This window comes from Eleutherodactylus coqui, chromosome 12, assembly GCF_035609145.1.
Source record: "Eleutherodactylus coqui strain aEleCoq1 chromosome 12, aEleCoq1.hap1, whole genome shotgun sequence".
In the NCBI taxonomy this organism is placed as follows: domain Eukaryota; kingdom Metazoa; phylum Chordata; class Amphibia; order Anura; family Eleutherodactylidae; genus Eleutherodactylus; species Eleutherodactylus coqui.
Window position 1 is genome coordinate 3514060 of NC_089848.1, and position 20813 is coordinate 3534872.

A 20813-nucleotide genomic window follows, 5' to 3' on the forward strand; every position below is an offset into this window, starting at 1 on the left:
GAGCTCATGTACTGCTGGCATCGTTGTGTAGCAGCTCATGTACTGCTGGCATCGTTGTGTAGCAGCTCATGTACTGCTGGCATCGTGGTATAGCAGCTCATGTACTGCTGGCATCGTTGTGTAGCAGCTCATGTACTGCTGGCATCGTGGTGTAGCAGCTCATGTACTGCTGGCATCGTGGTGTAGCAGCTCATGTACTGCTGCCATCGTGGTGTAGCAGCTCATGTACTGCTGGCATCGTGGTGTAGGAACTCATGCACTGCTGGCATCGTGGTGTAGCAGCTCATGCACTGCTGGCATCGTGGTGTAGCAGGTCATGTACTGCTGGCATCGTGGTGTAGCAGATCATGTACTGCTGGCATTGTGGTGTAGGAACTCATGTACTGCTGGCATCGTGGTGTAGCAGCTCATGCACTGCTGGCATCGTGGTGTAGCAGGTCATGTACTGCTGGCATCGTGGTGTAGCAGCTCATGTACTGCTGGCATCGTGGTGTAGCAGCTCATGCACTGCTGGCATCGTGGTGTAGCAGCTCATGCACTGCTGGCATCGTGGTGTAGCAGCTCATGCACTGCTGGCATCGTGGTGTAGGAGCTCATGTACTGCTGGCATCGTGGTGTAGGAGCTGATGCACTGCTGCCATCGTGGTGTAGCAGCTCATGCACTGCTGGCATCGTGGTGTAGCAGCTCATGCACTGCTGGCATCGTGGTGTAGCAGCTCATGCACTGCTGGCATCGTGGTGTAGGAGCTCATGTACTGCTGGCATCGTGGTGTAGCAGCTCATCTACTGCTGGCATCGTGGTGTAGCAGCTCATCTACTGCTGGCATCGTGGCGTAGGAGCTCATGTACTGCTGGCATCGTGGCGTAGGAGCTCATGTACTGCTGGCATCGTGGTGTAGCAGCTCATGTACTGCTGGCATCGTGGTGTAGGAGCTCATGTACTGCTGGCATCGTGGTGTAGCAGCTCATGTACTGCTGGCATCGTGGTGTAGCAGCTCATGCACTGCTGCCATCGTGGTGTAGCAACTCATGTACTGCTGGCATCGTGGTGTAGCAGCTCATGTACTGCTGGAATCGTGGTGTAGCAGCTCATGTACTGGTGGCATCGTGGTGTAGGAGCTCATGTACTGCTGGCATGGTGGTGTAGCAGCTTATGTACTGCTGGCATCGTGGCGTAGCAGCTCATGTACTGCTGGCATCGTGGCGTAGCAGCTCATGTACTGCTGGCATCGTGGCGTAGCAGCTCATGTACTGCTGGCATCGTGGCGTAGCAGCTCATGTACTGCTGGCAACGTGGCGTAGGAGCTCATGTACTGCTAGCATCGTGGCGTAGCAGCTCATGTAATGCTGGCAACGTGGCGTAGGAGCTCATGTACTGCTGGCAACGTGGCGTAGGAGCTCATGTACTGCTGGCATCGTGGCGTAGCAGCTCATGTACCGCTGGCATCGTGGTGTAGCAGCTCATGTACCGCTGGCGTCGTGGTGTAGGAGCTCAAATGAATAGTAAATAATATGAGGGCAGCTCGATGGACCGTGTGGTCTCTTTCTGACGACAATTTTCGATGGGTTCTAGATACTTTTCGCAGAGCCCCAAAACAGGGCTGCACATCCCTCCACAACGGCAGAGCTTTCATTCAGGTCTTCCTGCATATGCGGGAGACTACAGAGTCAGCGGACTGGGACTCTAACGTGTGTTTTACTCTATTCCAGAGCTGGATTCCATAGAAGTGACACAAACCAAGAGATTGGGTACTCATCAAAAGACATGTGAGGATAAGCCTGGATCCTTGGTTTAATGGTCCCTCTCAGGTGCCGCTGAGCATCATGAAACTCCAACCTAGATCCATGTCAGTTATTGTGAAGAGTCGTAAAGCAGCTGCAGGCAACAATACTGCCTCCGGCAGCGCGGCGGACTCTGTAGAATGACGTTTGTGGAGTTTAGCTGATTAACCTCGTTATTTGAAGAGCACTCAGTCTCCCCAATGAGCTTGTGTTGGGCACAGTTAGAAATGGGCTGTAACAATACTTCGAAAGAAGCAGGGAAAATCGTCGTACATGTAGTATGTATCCATAAAGGGGAGAAGCAGAAGAACACGCAAGGTAAAAAGCCACCTACCACACTCACACACCTACATGTATAGTCCGATCCAGTATAGTGGTCAGATAGACTCGGACTGCTGGCTTTAGCGAGGTGTACCTGCTACATGACCAGCAGAGGTAGAAGGTAGGTGGGTCACGACTCAGCTTGGTTGGTACCAAGCCGGAAATTATTTCCGAAATGAAATAGTGACCAAACATATAGGGTTAAAATAACTGCTAGGCTTTGAGCAGACTAAGGGTTAAATTGCTTTTTCTGCTTAAATTTCCATTTTTAGTGTGATTTCCCAAAGAATATGACCTTGAGTTCCATCCATGACCTGAAGCCCAGTTTACAATAGAGCACATCAGCATAGCTACATGTATAACCAGATGTCAGTATCCTCCCTCCTACTTTTAGATTCTGATTGGTGGACCCCGGAGTGTTCCGGAGAGGCATCCACAGAGCTTCACTTGTCCTCCTCTTCCTTATCAGATTGTGTCTTGTGCTCCTATGCTTCTGGCCGGTGTTAGTTGGAACATTCAGACAACTGTTAGGAAAACGCTAACGTATTTCCACCTAAATTACTTTGTGATACTCACCAGTCCAGTGCCAGCAGTCTGGCTGCAGCTGTATATATATGTGACCACTGTAGCCAATCAGAGGCCCCAGAGGTCATGTGCCATATTCCACTAAGGCCACTGATTGGCTGCAGCAGTCACATGTGCATACTAAATGTTCCTGTTGCAGCCCATGTAAACAAACTAGCGGTAGAGATGGGAGTGATGACACTGGACGGGCCGGGGAAGGAGCAGACAGTCGGACTTGGATTTTTGCTTTAACCCCTTAGTGACAGCCCTATCGTAAAACTACGTCCTGCTATTGCAGGACGTGTATGGAGGGAGGTAGCAGCGCTATCTCCTTCCATACAGCGCGGGCATCAGCTGTTTATTACAGCTGACACCCGCGGGCAATAGCTGCGCTCGGCCGTTCGCGGCTATTAACCCTTTAAATGCCGCTGTCAGTTCTGACAGCGACATTTAAATCCCCCGAACGCTGTTCGGGGGTCTTGCACGGCCCCCCCCCCCGCGGTGAGATCGGGGGAGCCGTGCAGGTGTCATGGCAGCCAGGGGCCTAATGAATGGTCCCAGGGCTGCCTTAGCAGACTGCCTATCAAGCCATCCACACAGGGTGGCTTGAAAGACTGCCTGTAAAAAAAGCAGTATGACGTAATGCTATAGCATTACGTCATACTGCAGGAGCGATCAAAGCATCGCATGTTAAAGTCCCCCAGGGGGACTTCAAAGTAATGTAAAAAAAATAATCAATAAAGTTTTTTTAATTGTTAAAAAAAAAGTTATAAAAGTTTAAATCACCCCCCTTTTGCCATATCAATTACTAAAAAATCAAAATCATAAAATAAAAATATGTATTTGGTATCGCCGCGTCCATAAAAGTCCGAACTATCAAAGTAGTGCATTATTTTTCCCGCACGGTGAACGTCGTCTGAAAAAAACCCCCAAAAAAGAACGCCAGAAATACACTTTTTTAGTTACCCTGTCTCCCAGAAAAAATGCAATAAAAAGCGATCAAAAAGTCGTATGTAGGGGGCGTGGCCTGGAAGGAGAGCTAGATGGTCGCATCCTAGTACAGCTCTCCTCCTAACCTGCATAGCGACAGCTAAAACAACTTAAAAAATCAGCCCAAAAGCTTCATTTTCTACTGCTGAAGAAGGACTACACACTTCAACATGCCTAGGAGGGTGAGAAAGCTCTCTCCGAGAAAACCGACAGATTTTTATGCCACAAGAAGCCGAGGAGAGGAGCCCAAAGATGGCGGCTCTGCACTCCCGCGCTTTGTAAGAGGGGGGGAGCCGCCGGACGACCTGCAAAGATCTGCCGAGGAAGACCCAAGCCACAATAGGGGACGAAACCTCCCAGAATTGCCCACAAGAAGGAGAATTCTCCCCTCTACCTCCCCGCGGACATCACCGCTGAAACTGACTTGTGGAGACAGCGCAGCTGACAGCTTGAGCGGAGGTCCGAGAGACCCCCCCGCTCCCGCCGACACGGACTACCTGCAGAGCATCTCCACCACCTCCGACGCTGAACACCGCTCAGACAAGAGCCACGGAGCTTCCCCCGCTGCCTCAGGCTTATCCACAGGACCTCCGATAGTACTGCAGACAGAGAGGGAGAGCGGAGACTTGAGACACGCTCTCTGCAGCCTCCCCGTCCCCATGGAGACCACGGAGAAGCTATCACCCGCACCGCTTACCATAAGAGATGCTGTCAAGCCGAACGGGGCACAGGCAACACAGGTGGGTGAAACTAATCTCCCACGAGCTCCCCCTGCGATCAGCCTCCCTGACCAGCTTGACGCTGCTGAGACCCCACAGAGGTATCTATCTCCAACCTCTCAGGCTTATGCCTCTGAGGAGCCCAGCCACTTCAATAACAATAAGACCTTACTGGAAGTAAGAGCTGAAGCCCCAACTAAAGCAGGGGGTACCTCCCAAGACACTAGGGATGCTGTTTTACGCCCAACAAACAGTTCCAGGGAGAAAGAGAGCATCACGGGTCCCAAAGATAAACAAATCTCCCCTCACACAACGCCCGCTAATAAGCTCCTGGCCGGCAAACACCACCCAGATCAGGCTCGCATGACTCCAAACACCTTCCCAGCGGACCCAGCGGTAACAAGCGGCAAGAGAAGCAGTCAATACCCCCATCCCCACCCAGGAGGGATGGAGAACAAGTCAAACTCCTCCAGTCCACAAAAACAACGAGCTCGCTACTCTTCTGGTTCCGATCAAACAACTGAACCATCATTAATAGACATGCCAGCTCATAACCACGCTGCTTCGGAGAAATTTATAAAAGAAGCAATGCTGGCGCTCCACACATCAATACAAAAAGACATCGCTAATAGCCTGGCAGGCATAAATGCGACCTAGAAGAACTAGGAGAAAGAGTGGATCATACAGAGCGTAAAATGGGAGAATTTGCAGAAGCCCACAATTCATTAGTGGACTCACATAACAATTTGGAAAAGGAAGTAGAATCCCTGCGAAACAAACTGGCGGACATAGAGGACAGAAACAACATAAAATTTAGAGGCATTCCTGAAACGACACCCCCATCTGAACTCACTAAGTTTTTGAAAAGCCTAATTCGAGCAATCCTCCCACAATGCTCAACTTCGGATCTCATAATAGATCGGGCCCACAGACTACCAAGAGCTCAGTCTATACCACCATCCTTCCCTCGGGACACAATCGCACAGATTCACTTCTTCCATGTTAAAGAACAACTTATGCGAGCCTCAAGACAGCTCCCCACACTTCCAGCTGCTTTCCAGAACATTACACTCTATGCTGACCTCTCCCAAGCTACAATAGCAGCAAGAAAGAAACTGTCCCCCATAACCTCTGCCTTACGTAATCACGACGTGAGATACAAGTGGGGTTTTCCAACTAAAATCATCGTCACAAAGAACGGGAGAACCCATGCAATCGCCACTTTGGATCAAGGTCTGGACCTCCTAGAGAAATGGAACATCCCCTGTCCAACTCAACCGGATCAGATTTCGGCTAAGAGAAACAACCCTTCTCCCAAGATCGCACAGGAGTGGAGAGATGCAACCTAAAATGTCCGCGACGCTGATGTCCGGCTCTACAAGGACAGGTTATGTCACTATTTTTTCCTGCAGACTTTCCCCAAGTTTGCGCAGTCTGACTCGCTGCACGATTATGTTTAGACTTATCCTGATATTGTTTCAAATGTTTGTTCCTCCCCATAAGGTACCTAACTATTTGATGCTTACATTATGCTTACTATTGCTTACTCTCTACAATATCTGTTGTTATGTAACAAGGCTGTCGTCAAACTACGGTCTCCTTAGCGCAAAACCACCACATCCCAAATGGCTCTAAAAGTTATGTCTCTTAACGCAAAAGGACTAAATAGTCCATTTAAAAGATCCCTTCTGTGGAGAGAAATTAAAAAATCCAAAGCAGAGGTGGTTTGCGTTCAGGAAACTCACCTTCAAAAAGGCGACTCCATCAGATTGTCTAATAGGGACTTTCCCCAAATTTTCTATGCGAATGGCCCAAAAAAGAAAGCGGGCGTCCTTATTGCAATAAAAAAAATGGTGGCTTTCCAGCTACAGAAGGAGCTCCTGGATGAAAGGGGTAGATATGTCGCTTTGGTATGTAAAATTAACAATGTGACTCACTATAGTGAACGTCTACGCCCCTAACACTGCACAGCTTGCCTTCCTAAACGCTTTGATTAAACAGATCTCGCACATAATTAAAGGTAAGCTCCTCATATGTGGGGACTTTAATATCATCCATAGCCCAGACTTGGATTCAACATCCAAAAGTGACAGAGCTCCCCCCCATCTTCACGAGTGGCTTCAAAAAGAAGATCTTTACGATGTATGGAGATGCAAACACGCATCAGAGAGGGATTACACGTTTTTCTCCCACAGACATAATACCTATTCCCGCATCGACATGTTCCTAACAACAAAATGGCTCTTACCATTGATAACAGAATGCGAGGTAGGAGACATCACCTGGTCGGATCATGCCCCGATCTCCCTGACCCTCCACCTATCCCACTCGCCCTCAAATGCTTTTATTTGGAGGAACAACACTTACGTTATGTCTCTCAAAAACACTTCCACTATGGGGAAAATGCTCACTGAATTCTTCGCCCTCAACTCACACCCTTCTATTAGCCCTTCCACACTATGGAATTCGCATAAGGCTTTTGCAAGAGGCCTTCTTACCCAACAGACGGCATATTACAATAAGCAACATAACACCACCACACGTGACTTATTAACAAAGGTATCCACTCTGGCTGCAACCCACAAGGCAGACCCTTCCCAAGAAAATGTAATCCCTCTAAAAAAAGCAAGAACGGAACTACAAGCGCACCTTGCATTAAACCACCAGAACCACATAAACAGACTTAAAGGGGTTGTCCCGCGATAGCAAGTGGGGTTATACACTTCTGTATGGCCATATTAATGCACTTTGTAATATACATCGTGCATTAAATATGAGCCATACAGAAGTTATTCACTTACCTGCTCCGTTGCTGGCGTCCCCGTTGCCATGGTGCCATCTAACTTCAGCGTCTAATCGCCCGATTAGACGCGCTTGTGCAGATGGGTCTGCCTACCCATCACACCACAAGAAATAGAACACACTATCCGTTCACTTAAACCTGGCAAGTCCCCAGGCCCCGACGGATTCTCGAACGAATATCTTAAACTATTTACATCTGCTCTGCTCCCACATATATGCGACTTCTTTAATCATATAATGTCAACAGGCAAGATCCCCCCTGAAAATCTAAAAGCAACTATAGTTACCATCCCCAAGGAGGGCAAAACCCCCGAATCCACAAGCAACTATCGACCCATTTCTCTTCTCAACTCTGACATCAAACTGTATGCGAAAATAATAGCCAATCGACTTTTCCCTATTCTGCCCCAACTTATCAAAAACGACCAGGTGGGTTTCACAAGAGGACGGCAGGCCCCAGACGGTACTAGACGTCTGATCAACCTCATAGCTAGGGCCAGCGCCACACGAATGCCTTCTCTGCTCCTGGCCCTGGACGCGGAGAAGGCATTCGACAGGGTGCACTGGGGGTACATGTGTCGCGTGCTGGAGAGATTCGGATTTTCCGGGCCGATCCTCTCGGCCGTGAACGCCCTTTATACTATTCCGTCAGCTTCTGTCCTAACTAATGGAGTCCTGTCCAAACCATTTCAAATCACCAACGGCACACGCCAGGGATGTCCACTATCCCCACTCGTCTTCACAATGATGATGGAACCATTGGCAGAAACAGTAAGAAACAACTCAAATATTGAAGGCATCCCCATAGGAATATGTTCAGATAAAATTAACTTATTCGCCGACGACGTAATATTAACCCTAACAAACCCGAAAACCTCACTTCCCCGAGTGGTGTCTACTTTGCAGCATTTCAGTTCTGTCTCCTACTATAAAATAAACGCCACTAAATCGCAAATGATGGGCATTAACCTACCTAAAACAGATGAAAAATTCCTGAGATCTACATTCCCTTTCCAGTGGTGTCCTACCTTGCTGCCCTACCTAGGAATACTCCTAACTCCCTCAGTGGATAGCCTTCCTTCAACAAACTTCCCCCCGCTTAAAGCGCTGTTACAAAAAGAACTGGACCGTCTGGCCAAATTTGAACCTAGCTGGATGGGCAGAGTGATTTTGTATACAATGCTTATCCTTGCTCACATTTTGTACCTTCTCAGGACCATCGCTGTGCCCATTCCGAACTCCGTGTTTCTATCATTCCACCAACAAATGAATGGATTCATATGGAAAGGAGCGAGACCTAGAGTGGCACGTTCTATTCTAAATAGACCCTTGAAATTCGGTGGTATGGGTCTCCCCAACCTCCAAAACTATCACAATGCTTTTCTGATCGACCAGAGTAGACACTGGTTTAATAAGGAGACAAACAAAAGGTGGGCCTCCGTTGAATCAAACCTGACAGGCGTAACCAACTGGAAAGCATATCTATTAGCAAACTCAATATACCCTCAGAAAACCCTGCACCTTCCTCCCTCAGTTAGAGCCACACTACAAGGTTGGAACACATTAAGCCAGGGATCAAATCTGGAGATCAACATTTCAACAAGAATCCCACTGCCCCTGCTCACTCTAAAGTTTCTAATCTCTAACATCTCCCTAAACAATTGGCCACATAAAGAAACAATGAACGTTTCAGACTTGTACCAAGGGGACACTCTACTCTCCTTTCCCCAGTTGCAAGAAAAATATGCAGTTCCACCTTCGGAACAATACAATTACCTACGTATTTGCAATCTATTGAAAACCCACAAGCTCACCTCCTCAACGCTACCAAATCCACTAAATGACCTACTAAACGCAACCATACCACCACAGAAAAAACTTTCCAAACCCATCTACACCTGCCTATCTGGAACACAATCCTTCAAGAAAAAGGTCAAATTTCCTAAATTGGGAAAAAGACTTGAACAAAAAATTCTCACAGGAGGTGTGGTGCGAGGCCCTGAAATGGGCTCATAAATCCTCCTCATGCGCCTCGCACTCGGAACAGTACCAGAAACTTCTGACTAGATGGTACTGCTCCCCCCTAAGGTTATCGCAAATGAGAAAGGAGATTTCTCCTCTCTGTTGGAGAGGATGTGGGGGAATTGGATCATTACTTCATATATTTTGGTCATGCCCTCATATATCCCATTTCTGGGATATAATCTCACAATGCATCTCTAATCTGGCTCCCTCTGCGGAGAAACTCACCCCCGAACTAGCCCTGCTCCTACTGGGCATAGGAAATCTACCTAAGAGCTACAGAGTAGTGGTGTGTCATATACTCCACACTTCGCGAACACTTATAGCAAGAAATTGGAGATCCAAGAACTCCCCCTCAATAGAGGAAATGCAGAACATTGTCACACTAAATTGTGTTCACGAGAAATTAATAGCTCTTCAAAAAGGTACTTTGGCTCAGTTCAGAAAAGATTGGATAGTATGGATCCAGAAAACAAAAATGCCGACAGGATTTGACTAGCCGTCCACAAGCTCTTTACTCTCCCATCTCCCCCTGCCCACTCCCCTCCCCCCTCCCAGAGTAGCCCATCCTCTTAACTCACTAAGCCCTAAGGCTCAACCACAGGGTATATTCGAGAGCCAAACAACGTCACTCCCTTATCCAAATGGGATCTCACCAACCCAAACACTCATGGATACCGCCAAGCTTAATCCTTACAACTCTAGGATTGGTGACTGACAGCCAAAAATAACTCGCTTAAGGTACCTTAAAGTTAAGATTTGTTTATTCTTTCCCTCGGACCTCCCCTTCCCCATCTCCCATCCTTCCTCTCTCTTCCCCACTTCCCTCCTTCATGGTAAAATTGTAACATACATTGCTCAAAACCAACGTTGTATACTTGAAATAGCTTCGCTTTGATTGTACAAGATGTATGTACCGAAAATGCCAATAAAAACTTACTGTTTAAAAAAAAAAAAAAAAAGTCGTATGTATTCCAAATTGATACTATCGGAAACTTCAGGACATCCCGCTAAAAATGAGCCCTTACTCAACTACGTTGACGAAAAAATAAGAAAAGGTATTGCGCGCACAAAATGACCGCAGAAAATAATTGAAAAAAATTAAATATCTTAAAAAAAAAAAAATAAAAGTACTACAGCAAAAAAAATACTGTACAAGTTTGGTATCGTAGCAATCGTACTGACCCATAGAATAAAAATATCAGGTCGTTTTTGTTGCAATTTGTGTGCTGTACAAACAGGACGCACCGAAAGATGGTGGAATGTCGTTTTTTTTCCATTTCTCTCCGCTAAGAATTTTTAAAAAGTTTTTCAGTACATTATACGGTACAATAAATAGTGCCATTGAAAAATACAACTCATCCCGCAAAAAACAAGCCCTCATACAGCGACGTCGATGGATAAATTAAGGCGCTACGATTTTTTAAAAGGGAGTAGGAAAAAACAAAAATGGAAAAAAGCAAAAAAGCTCCGTCACTAAGGGGTTAACTGTTTCTTGCTCTCTCCCTATTCTTTAGCTAATTTGGGAAATCCCCTTTAATAAAACAAAGCCTTTATGCTGCCTGTAGATGTAGTTAGCCCAGCAATGGATAGAAAATCTAAAAAAATGGGGGAAATTGAAGAGTAATGAGCTAGATGGGTGAAACTACGAAAGAATTGGTATGATTGTAGATTCATTAAAATGATGCACAACGGATCAACATGACGACCACAGAGCTCGGGCCTATCTCATAACCAGCGAGAACGTCTAAACTAACCAAGGTCACCGCTGACCGGTTGTGGTCAGGACCTTCATTTCTTAATGCTGCTGTTACACAGAGGAGAGGAGAGAAATGTGGCCTATTCTGTATCAGGTCCTCCTAAACTCTCTGTGGAGCAGTAATGACACTTTAAACACAGCTCACTACTGCCATCTAATGGGCTTTGGGCTGATAGGTTTCCCAACCAACTGTGGCAGCGTAAGAGGACCTGTCCTCATGTAAGCGGGGCCGGCTGCATAGTACCTGTGGCTGCAGCCCTGCTGATGCTACTGATGTCTCTTCTTCTCCTTCCTCCCCCCCACGCCCCTGTAAAGGCTCTGCTAACTTTCAGTTCTTACAGCTGTCAATGTGTCAAGTGGGTGAAGTCAGAATTGAGTGATAGCCGTGGGAACTCTGTAGGAGTTGAAACGTTGCTGCACCATTTTTATGGATTAAATGAAAACAACAGCTTTTTGGAAGACCTGTGGTGCTGCTCCGTGTTTCTACAATCACTTGCTACTGGGGTCCCAGGAGTGGGGACCAGTGGAGCCTGCACACAGGACCCGCACCTCGCACCAGATGGTGTTTTACGACTGAGTGCTGCGGCTTCTTTGTATTTTGAGTGGTGGGAACCGCCCACCTGACACATTCACATTAAAACTAAGGTAAACCTTTACAGCAAAAGGGGAGGAAGTAATGGGAAAAGAGGCTCGCGACTATGAAGCTATGCAGCCGGCCCCGCTAACCAGGGGTGTGGCTTCCATGAGGCGACATGAGCTTTCCGCCACGGGCAACAGGTGGCAGAACCTCAGAGGGGTGTTGGGTCGCCACTTGCCTCGTATTTAGATTTTACCAGCTATATTAATGGCTGGTAATAAAGAATTGCCAGCTGGGAGCCGGCCGGGCAGCGCCCCCACAACCAGTGCCCCCACTCTGTTCTCAGTTCTGTCCTTCGGCTCTTGCAATATTCATAGTGCGGCAAATATGGACATCTTAACGTCATTCTATGGGTCGGCATCATTAGGACGATAGGATGTTTACAGAGTTTATGTTTTACTAGTTAAAAAAAATAAAAACTCTTATTAAAAACAAAACCGCTTTCTGTCGTCACATTCGGCGCTCCGTGACGTTTTAATCTTTCCGTCGATGGGAGTGTGAGTGTTTTTTGTGGGGTGAGCTGCAGTAGTTTTTATTGCTACCATTTTTGAATGCACATGACTTTTGATCACTTTTTATTCCGTTTTTATTGGGAGGCGGGGTGACTAAAATCTGGAGTTCTTGCAAGACGTATTTTTGACAGTATTCACCGTGTGAGATAATTCATGTGATACTTTGATAGTTCAGGCCTTTTCATTCATGGCGATGACAATTATGTTGTGTTTTTGTATTGTATAGTATAGAGATAGATTGTATTTTTCACATTCATATATCAAGCTCTACCATAGGCAGGACTTAATGTAGTTGCATATATAGCAGCACTTGAAGCTTTCACTAGGCGAAGAGCTGCTGGGGCCACCATCAGCACCCCCAATCGTATCACAGGGGGGAAGAGGGGTGCGAAGGGGAGTTGGAGGAGAGATGCCTCCTTCCGGCTGACTGTTTACTTGCCAGGGTCAAACAGTTGGGATCAGAGTTCCCTCCATCCGCGGGCTGTTTGTGACGGGCGGCAGCTGTTGCTTCACCTAAATGGTTAAGTCTTATATATTCTAGATTTGATAAATTCAAAAACTACAAATATAAATGAAATGCCAATATACATTGTATTTAGTCATTGTTCTATGGATGAACAGCTGTCCTTCTTAGGTTTTTACTCATTCCTCTCAGTCTGCTTCTTCTCATGGCGAGATGGTTGAGTTTCAATATCAGAATATATGCATTGAAAGAGAAAAAGTGACAGCAAGGAATTTAAAGTGTTGTCTGTTGAATCTTGTTAACAGATTTCAGGTCCTTTTCAAAAATATTTTTGCATGCGCTTTGTGTATATAGTGTTTTATTACTTACTTTATACATCAGCATTTTGTTTTTAGTTGTGATTAGAATTATAAAAATCTCATTAGAAATGTAAATTCAAATCTTGTGAATTAGTGGTCCAGAAAACCAAAATGGTCTCCCATTCCTGGCACCAACACGGGCCAATAAGGACCATCTGCTGTGCAAGCTTATACGGCATGTCAAGGCATCAGCCGAATGTGAAATGAAGAATTATTTTACCAAATCTAGCAAAAATGTTTTTATATTTTTCCATTTTAATATATTTTTTTCATCTCAGTTCAGAGAAAAATGTTCCTCCCTTCTTTATTTTATTAACCCCTTCGAGCTCCAGGGCGTAAGTTTAGGTCATGGCAGCAGGTTACTTCCCGCAAAAAGGCGTAAACATACGTCCTGGGGATAGAGATCATAAGTGATCTTGGGCTATCCAGCAGCGGGAGCCGGCTGTCAGTGATAGCAGGCCTCCCGCTGCAACAGCGGGGGTTCATCGGAGATGTGCCCCCTGCTGTTAACCCCTTCCCTGCCACAGTCTAAGTAGATCGCGGCAGGGAAAGGGTTTACAGAGGGAGCGCGCTCCCTGTGTGAGGTTGCCGGGCTCTCGCGATATAATCGCAGAGAGCCTGGCTGGTTGCAACATGGCACCAGCATCCTGTATTGCCATTGCCTATGATCACTGTAATAAGCGATAAGGCATTGTAGGACAGTAGTCCTGCAATGCCTTATCACAGTGATCATCAGTGCTGTGCTGTAAGCCCCCCAGAAGGACACAGTGTAAAAAAAAAGACAATAAAAATGTACAAAAAAGAAAAATGTAAAAAAAAAAAAACTTTTTTGCGCTTTCTCATATTAGCATAAAAAAGGTAAAAAAAAATGAAAATCCCACATTGTCGCTTCCATAACGAGGTGCACAATAAGCTGCACATGCTTTTTATTCTGCACGGAAAAAAGTGTTAAAAAATGCTAAAAAACTGAGGCAAAATGATAAATTTTTTGGATTTTGCCTCCCTAAAAACACAATAAAAGTGATCAAAAAAGCCATATGTACCCCAAAAATGGTAGCAATAAAAACTACAAAAAATAAGCCTTCACAGAGCTCCGTCCATGGAAAAATAAAAAAGTTACAGGACTTTGAATGCAGGGATTTAGAAAAAAAAGAAAGGGTTTTTATTGCAGAAAAGTGGAAAAACCTAAAAAAAATGTAAGAATTTTGGTATTGTTGTACCCGTACCAACCCGCAGAAAAAATGGATTGTCCTATTTATGCTGCATGATTAACGCTGTAAGAAAAAAAAAATCTATGGCAGAATTGATGCATTTTCTCTCCCTGCGATCATAAAAAATATAATAAAAGTTTTACAATATAGTCTATGTACCCAAAAATGGCACCGATAAAAACTACAGTTCACCACGTAAAAAACAAGCCCTTATACGGCCGCATCAACGGAAAAATAAAAAAGTTATGGCTTTTGAAAAAAGGAGATGAAAATCTGCCAAAAATTGTTGTGTCCTTTAGCCCAAAATAGGCCATGTCAATAAAGGGGTTGTCTCGCACTGAAACTGTTTTTTTTTTTTTCCATAGGCCCCCCGTTCAGCGCAGGACAACCACAAGGGATATGTTAAAAAAAACAAACATATTACTTACCCGAATCCCCGCTCTGCGACGTCTTCCTTCTTCCTTCACCAAGATGGCCGCCGGGATCTTCACCCACGATGCACCGCGGGTCCTTTCCCATGGTGCACCGTGGGCTCTGTGCGGTCCATTGCCGATTCCAGCCTCCTGATTGGCTGGAATCGGCACACGTGACGGGGGCGGAGCTACGCGATGACGCATAGAAGGGGGCGGAGCCAGAACGCCGCTCGTGCCTGGACCGAGCAGAAGGGGAGAAGACCGCACAGCGCAAGCGCGTCTAAAAAAGGAAGACATCAGAATTAGACGGATCCATGGAGACGGGGACGCCACCACTGGAGGGGGTAAGTGAATAACTTCTGTATGGCTCATATTTAATGCACGATGTACATTACAAAGTGCATTAATATGGCCATACAGAAGTGTATACCCCCACTTGCTGCCGCCAGACAACCCCTTTAAGTGGTTAATATTACAAGTGTGTAAGAGGGTTTGGAGGGAAAGGTTATAACTAATAAAACATACCTTTCTTCGATGTGATGGCACAATAAAAAATGTTTCAATATTATGCTTTTTCAAAAAACTGTTTCTTTCATGACCATAACCTGGTTCAACTTCATAATCCCCGTTTAGGCACTCTAAGGTGGTCTTTGTTATATGAACTTTCCTAAAAGACAGAAACAGAAATGATTGATTACTGCACTGCATATGATCGTTACTGTGTCTTTACTAATTGTGGAGTGCTCCATTACTGACTGCCCCACGGAAGCTAGGCTCACATAGCTTATTCATCTGCTCACCCTTCCCATCCAAAGGTTCCATATCAATAGCCAAAATGGTATTCCCTTCTACCATTGGAATGTAGACCGAGGGGTCTGGGGTTGGTCTTGGGTTGGTCTTGGGTTGGGCAGGGGTTGGTCTGGGGTTGAGCAGGGTACAGTTTGATTCCAGCATTTTGAGCCAGAAACAACATGGTAAATGGAACCCTGCCACAATTGGTTTCCGCTTCAGCAACAGTAGTGAAAGGTTCTGTCTGAATCTCTTTACGAAGAATCGTGATTAGTCCCTGATGGAAAGGCTGGAAGTCACGAAACATGATGTGTGGCTCCCTTAGGGATATGAAGACCAAAACTGCAAACATTCATTATCGTTTGAAACGTGTTCTGTTTTCATATTCTTTGGAGGACACAATAGCGTAGTCGATTACAGGCTACCCGTATGATTTAAACAAGGTCAAAGCGCCAACGACCACTAGTCCTTCATTCCTGGTGTGATGAGTGAGTTACATGCAAAGACTGACAGCACCTGCAGTGTCAGTTACTGCTCTTAGCTTCGCCCCCTGATTAGATGACGGTGATGTCATCACAGGTCCTTTATCCTCCTCGGGCAGTAAATGGGGGATTACGTGTGGACTACATCAGCACAAACCCCCTGTGGCCTCAGTTGCGATGGATACAGCAGTACTCAGTCTGGCAGTTTGTATGTTGTGAGACTGCTGGACACCTGTGTGGAGGCTCCAGTAAATGACACCTTACTAATTTCCTCACACATAACTGGCGGTGCATACTGACCAACAACATTGAAGCATAGTCCTTCATCGCACCAACACCAGTCCAGCCTTCATCTAATCGTCAACCGCTGTCCAGTGGTGAAACAAACCTTCGCTGTCGTGCAAACATGTCACCACAGAGGGTTCAACGCTGCCGTGAAGCTAATGCAGCTTACATGACAGCGGCACGCCACGATATCACCTCAACCCCCAGCTGGTTTGTAAACCTTGTGCAGCTGATATGCGAAAGCTACGAGCCAACATGTCTCCTCAAGTTCATAAATCATGTGCAGCTTATATGTGAAAGCAACGTAGCAGAGCTGTGTGTGCGACATGCATGTAGCAGAGCTGTGTGGCGCATTGCGCCACCAGAAATACTGATACTATGGTTTCCTAATAATTACTAGTTGTCAAACACTGATGAAAAGTCATATTACCCTATGAAACCTTAGTTTAATAACGGAAAACTTAAGAGAAATAATGTACAGAAGTAGCTATCACTATCAGTACAGCGGGCACGCAATACTATTAACACAGCACTACACATTAAGTGTATGGAAATGGAAGGGGGCGCTACGCAAGCTTTGGCTATAACCTCTACTAGTTCAGTTTTTTTTAGAACCTCCTAAGGATATACATATAACTCTAGCAGAGGCTAGGTGGGAGCCAAGCCTGCTCCATACATGGTTGGTACCAACTGTGTTGAGCTGGTGACCCCTGCCTGCAATGATTGTGATCAGAGATAATGCCACTCTTGGCTGTTCAATCACAGAGCCTTTTTCTGTTGCCCCACTGGCCTCGCCATGACATAATCGCAGAGTGCTAATGGGTTACCATGACAATGCAGGACCTAGTAAAGGCTTCTATGCTTTAAACCCTTTTATGCCCTTAGGCCTCATGTCCACAGGGAAAATCGGGCCCGCTACGGATTCTACATGTAGAATCTGCAGCGGGTCCCTCCTGCCCCGCGGACATGAGGGCTGAAAATACAAATAAATGACAATAAACTCACCTCCCATCCGCTCCGTTTCTTCTCTTCGCGGCGGTGTCATCTTCTCTCGTCGCGGCCGGATCTTCATTCTTCGGCTCGGCGGATGTGCACGATGACGTCGGCGACGTGCCCCGCGCATGCGTCGGGCCGAAGCAAAATGATCCGGCCGCGGCTGAGAGAGGATGGCGCGGCGCCGAAGAGAAGAACCGGAGCGGGTAAGTAAAATGTGATTTTTGTGTCCCGCGGATCCGGACGGCTTCCATAGGCTTCAATAGAAGCCCGCGGGAGCCGTCCCCGCGGGAGACCCGCATGAAAATGGAGCATGGTCCAGATTTTTTCATGCTCCATTTTTTTTAAAATCACTTTTATTGACGATCCGCGGGTATTTATCTACCCCGCGGGTGGTCAATGCATCCCTATGGGGTGCGGATCCGCGGGCAGAAGAAGAGTTAAAATCCGCTGCGGATTTTAATTCTTCTTTCCCCCGTGGACATGAGGCCTTAGAGCTGCATTATTCTGCAATACACAAGTATTTCAAGTGAATGATCCAGCGATCACATATTCAAGCCATACACAAAAAAGTGTAAATTGGTAAATTGAATACGATACAATCTTAAAGATATTACAAACAATGTTAAAAGTTCCAAAAATGTTAACATTTGTTCACACACAAATTTATACAATAAAAAATAACCCTGATTGGTCTGAGCTGATCTATAACAGGAAAAACTACTAACATGTGGCATTATTTCTCTCATACGGTGAATGCAGTAAAAAAGATGCAGAATACCAGAACCGAGTTCTTTTGGTAATTCCCCCCGCCCCCCAAAAGAAAAGGAAGCCCTCATACAGCGATGATGAGGAAAAAGGAAAACCATTCTGGAGGCACACACTACGGGCCTCCATTGTCTATATGGACTGCTGCCGGCTTCATGGTCGCTGCAATGAATGGGCGTCAATTGGCTGCATATCATCACAGACTATTAGGGTATGCTAACTCGGCCATCAAGTTCATCCAAGGGGTGGGAGGGGCTGTAGATGAAGGGAAGGGGTAATGATACAATTTCCAACTTTGTTTTTCCTTAGTATCAAGAGGAAGGTATAAATGACCCATAAGTAATGAGCCAATATGCGCTTAAAAGGGAAGACTTCCTCCTAATCTCATGTGTGAATTAGACCGACTCAGCATTCTATACCTTTCTATTAAGTGTTATAATCAACTAGGACTCCGAGACTCTGCACAGCTGCTTCACCGCCCCAAAGACTCTAGGTACGCTATTCACATAGCTATGGAAAGGAAAGAGTTAAAACACACTATTCAGGTCAACAAGCCCAATTAAAGCTAAAATCTGTGGGGCAAACATTCAATTATCCTTGCTCAACACCACAGGAAAAATGAGCCATTAAACGTGGTATGTAAGGCTAAAAAACATCTGTCCACCCAGTTCAGTTTATTAACCCCAACGTGTATCCAGAGAAAAGGTAAAAAAAAACCCTGATATATCTATACATAGTTATTAGAGCGCCCCATGTTACAGTCCTGGGTATAATAGATGATGGGAGAGATCTCTGTACTGACCCCTGATATATCTATACATAGTTATTAAAGCGCCCCCCTGTTACAGTTCTGGGTATAATAGATGATAGGAGAGATCTCTGTACTGACCCCTGATATATCATACATAGTTATTAGAGCGCCCCCTTGTTACAGTCCTGGGCATAAATAGATGATGGGAGAGATCTCTGTACTGACCCCTGATATATCTATACATAGTTATTAGAGCGCCCCCTTGTTACAGTCCTGGGTATAATAGATGATGGGAGAGATCTCTGTACTGACCCCTGATATATCTATACATAGTTACTAGAGCGCCCCTTGTTACAGTCCTGGGTATAATAGATGATGGGAGAGATCTCTGTACTGACCCCTGATATATTTATACATAGTTATCAGAGCATCCCCTTCTTACAGTCCTGGGTATAATAGATGATGGGAGAGATCTCTGTAATGACCCCTGATAAATTATACATAGTTATTAGAGTGCCCCCTTGTTACAGTCCTGGGCATAAATAGATGATGGGAGAGATCTCTGTACTGATCCCTGATATATTGTACATAGTTATTAGAGCGCCCCCTTGTTAGAGTCCTGGGCATAAATAGATGATGGTAGAGATCTCTGTACTGACCCCTGATATATCTATACATAGTTACTAGAGCGCCCCTTGTTACAGTCCTGGGTATAATAGATGATGGGAGAGAACTTCAGCGTCTAATCGCCCGATTAGACACGCTTGCGCAGATGGGTCTTTTCCCCTCGGCTCGGCAGCAGCGGCGTTCTGGCTCCGCCCCCTTGTACGTGTCATCACGTGGCTCCGCCCCCATCACATGTGCCGATACCAGCCTCCTGATTGCCTGGAATCGGCACATGTGACGGGGGCGGAGCTACGTGATGATGCGTACAAGGGGGCGGAGCCATAACTATGTATAGATATATCAGGGGTCAATACAGAGATCTCTCCCATCATCTATTATACCCAGGACTGTAACAAGGGGGTGCTCCAATAACTATGTATAGATATATCAGGGGTCAGTACAGAGATCTCTCCCATCATCTATTTATGCCCAGGACTGGAACAAGGGGGCGCTCTAATAACTATGTATAGATATATCAGGGGTCAGTACAGAGATCTCTCCCATCATCTATTTATGCCCAGGACTCTAACAAGGGGGCGCTCTAATAACTATGTACAATATATCAGGGATCAGTACAGAGATCTCTCCCATCATCTGATATACCCAGGACTGTAACAGGGAGGCGCTCTAATAACTATGTATAATTTATCAGGGGTCATTACAGAGATCTCTCCCATCATCTATTATACCCAGGACTGTAAGAAGGGGATGCTCTGATAACTATGTATAATATATCAGGGGTCAGTACAGAGATCTCTCCCATCATCTATTATACCCAGGACTGTAAGCAGGGGGCGCTCTAATAACTATGTATAATATATCAGGGGTCAGTACAGAGATCTCTCCCATCATCTATTTATGCCCAGGACTCTAACAAGGGGGCGCTCTAATAACTATGTACAATATATCAGGGATCAGTACAGAGATCTCTCCCATCATCTGATATACCCAGGACTGTAACAGGGAGGCGCTCTAATAACTATGTATAATTTATCAGGGGTCATTACAGAGATCTCTCCCATCATCTATTATACCCAGGACTGTAAGAAGGGGATGCTCTGATAACTATGTATAATATATCAGGGGTCAGTACAGAGATCTCTCCCATCATCTATTATACCCAGGACTGTAAGCAGGGGGCGCTCTAATAACTATGTATAATATATCAGGGGTCAGTACAGAGATCTCTCTCATCATCTATTTATGCCCAGGACTGTAACAAGGGGGCACTCTAATAACTATGTATAATTTATCAGGTGTCATTACAGAGATCTCTTCCATCATCTGTAATACCCAGGACTGTAAGAAGGGGATGCTCTGATAACTATGATATATTTGTTTTGGTAACCAGCCTTCAGAAATACGTACACTTCAGGCATTGCATTCTTTAATCCAAATTTTTGCATGTAGTTTTAACTCTTTGTGTTATTGAATAAGGTATTTTGTTTTTACACTACATGCTATTTTGCCCTGTGTGTGTATTTTATTTGGTGCTATATCTGTGAATACACTAAAGAAAAAAAAC

The 20813-nt window shown here is 45.6% G+C and overlaps 1 protein-coding gene across 1 annotated transcript in view; it reads right to left on the reverse strand.

Annotated features, from left to right (window-relative positions):
• The window catches only part of ADCY1 (adenylate cyclase 1), a 281184-nt gene that overhangs the window by 108251 nt on the left and 152120 nt on the right, over positions 1-20813 (reverse strand). The window contains exon 7 of the mRNA XM_066584896.1: positions 15080-15221. Within this exon, the coding sequence (XP_066440993.1) occupies positions 15080-15221 (142 nt within the window). The remainder of the gene's footprint in view (positions 1-15079; positions 15222-20813) is intronic.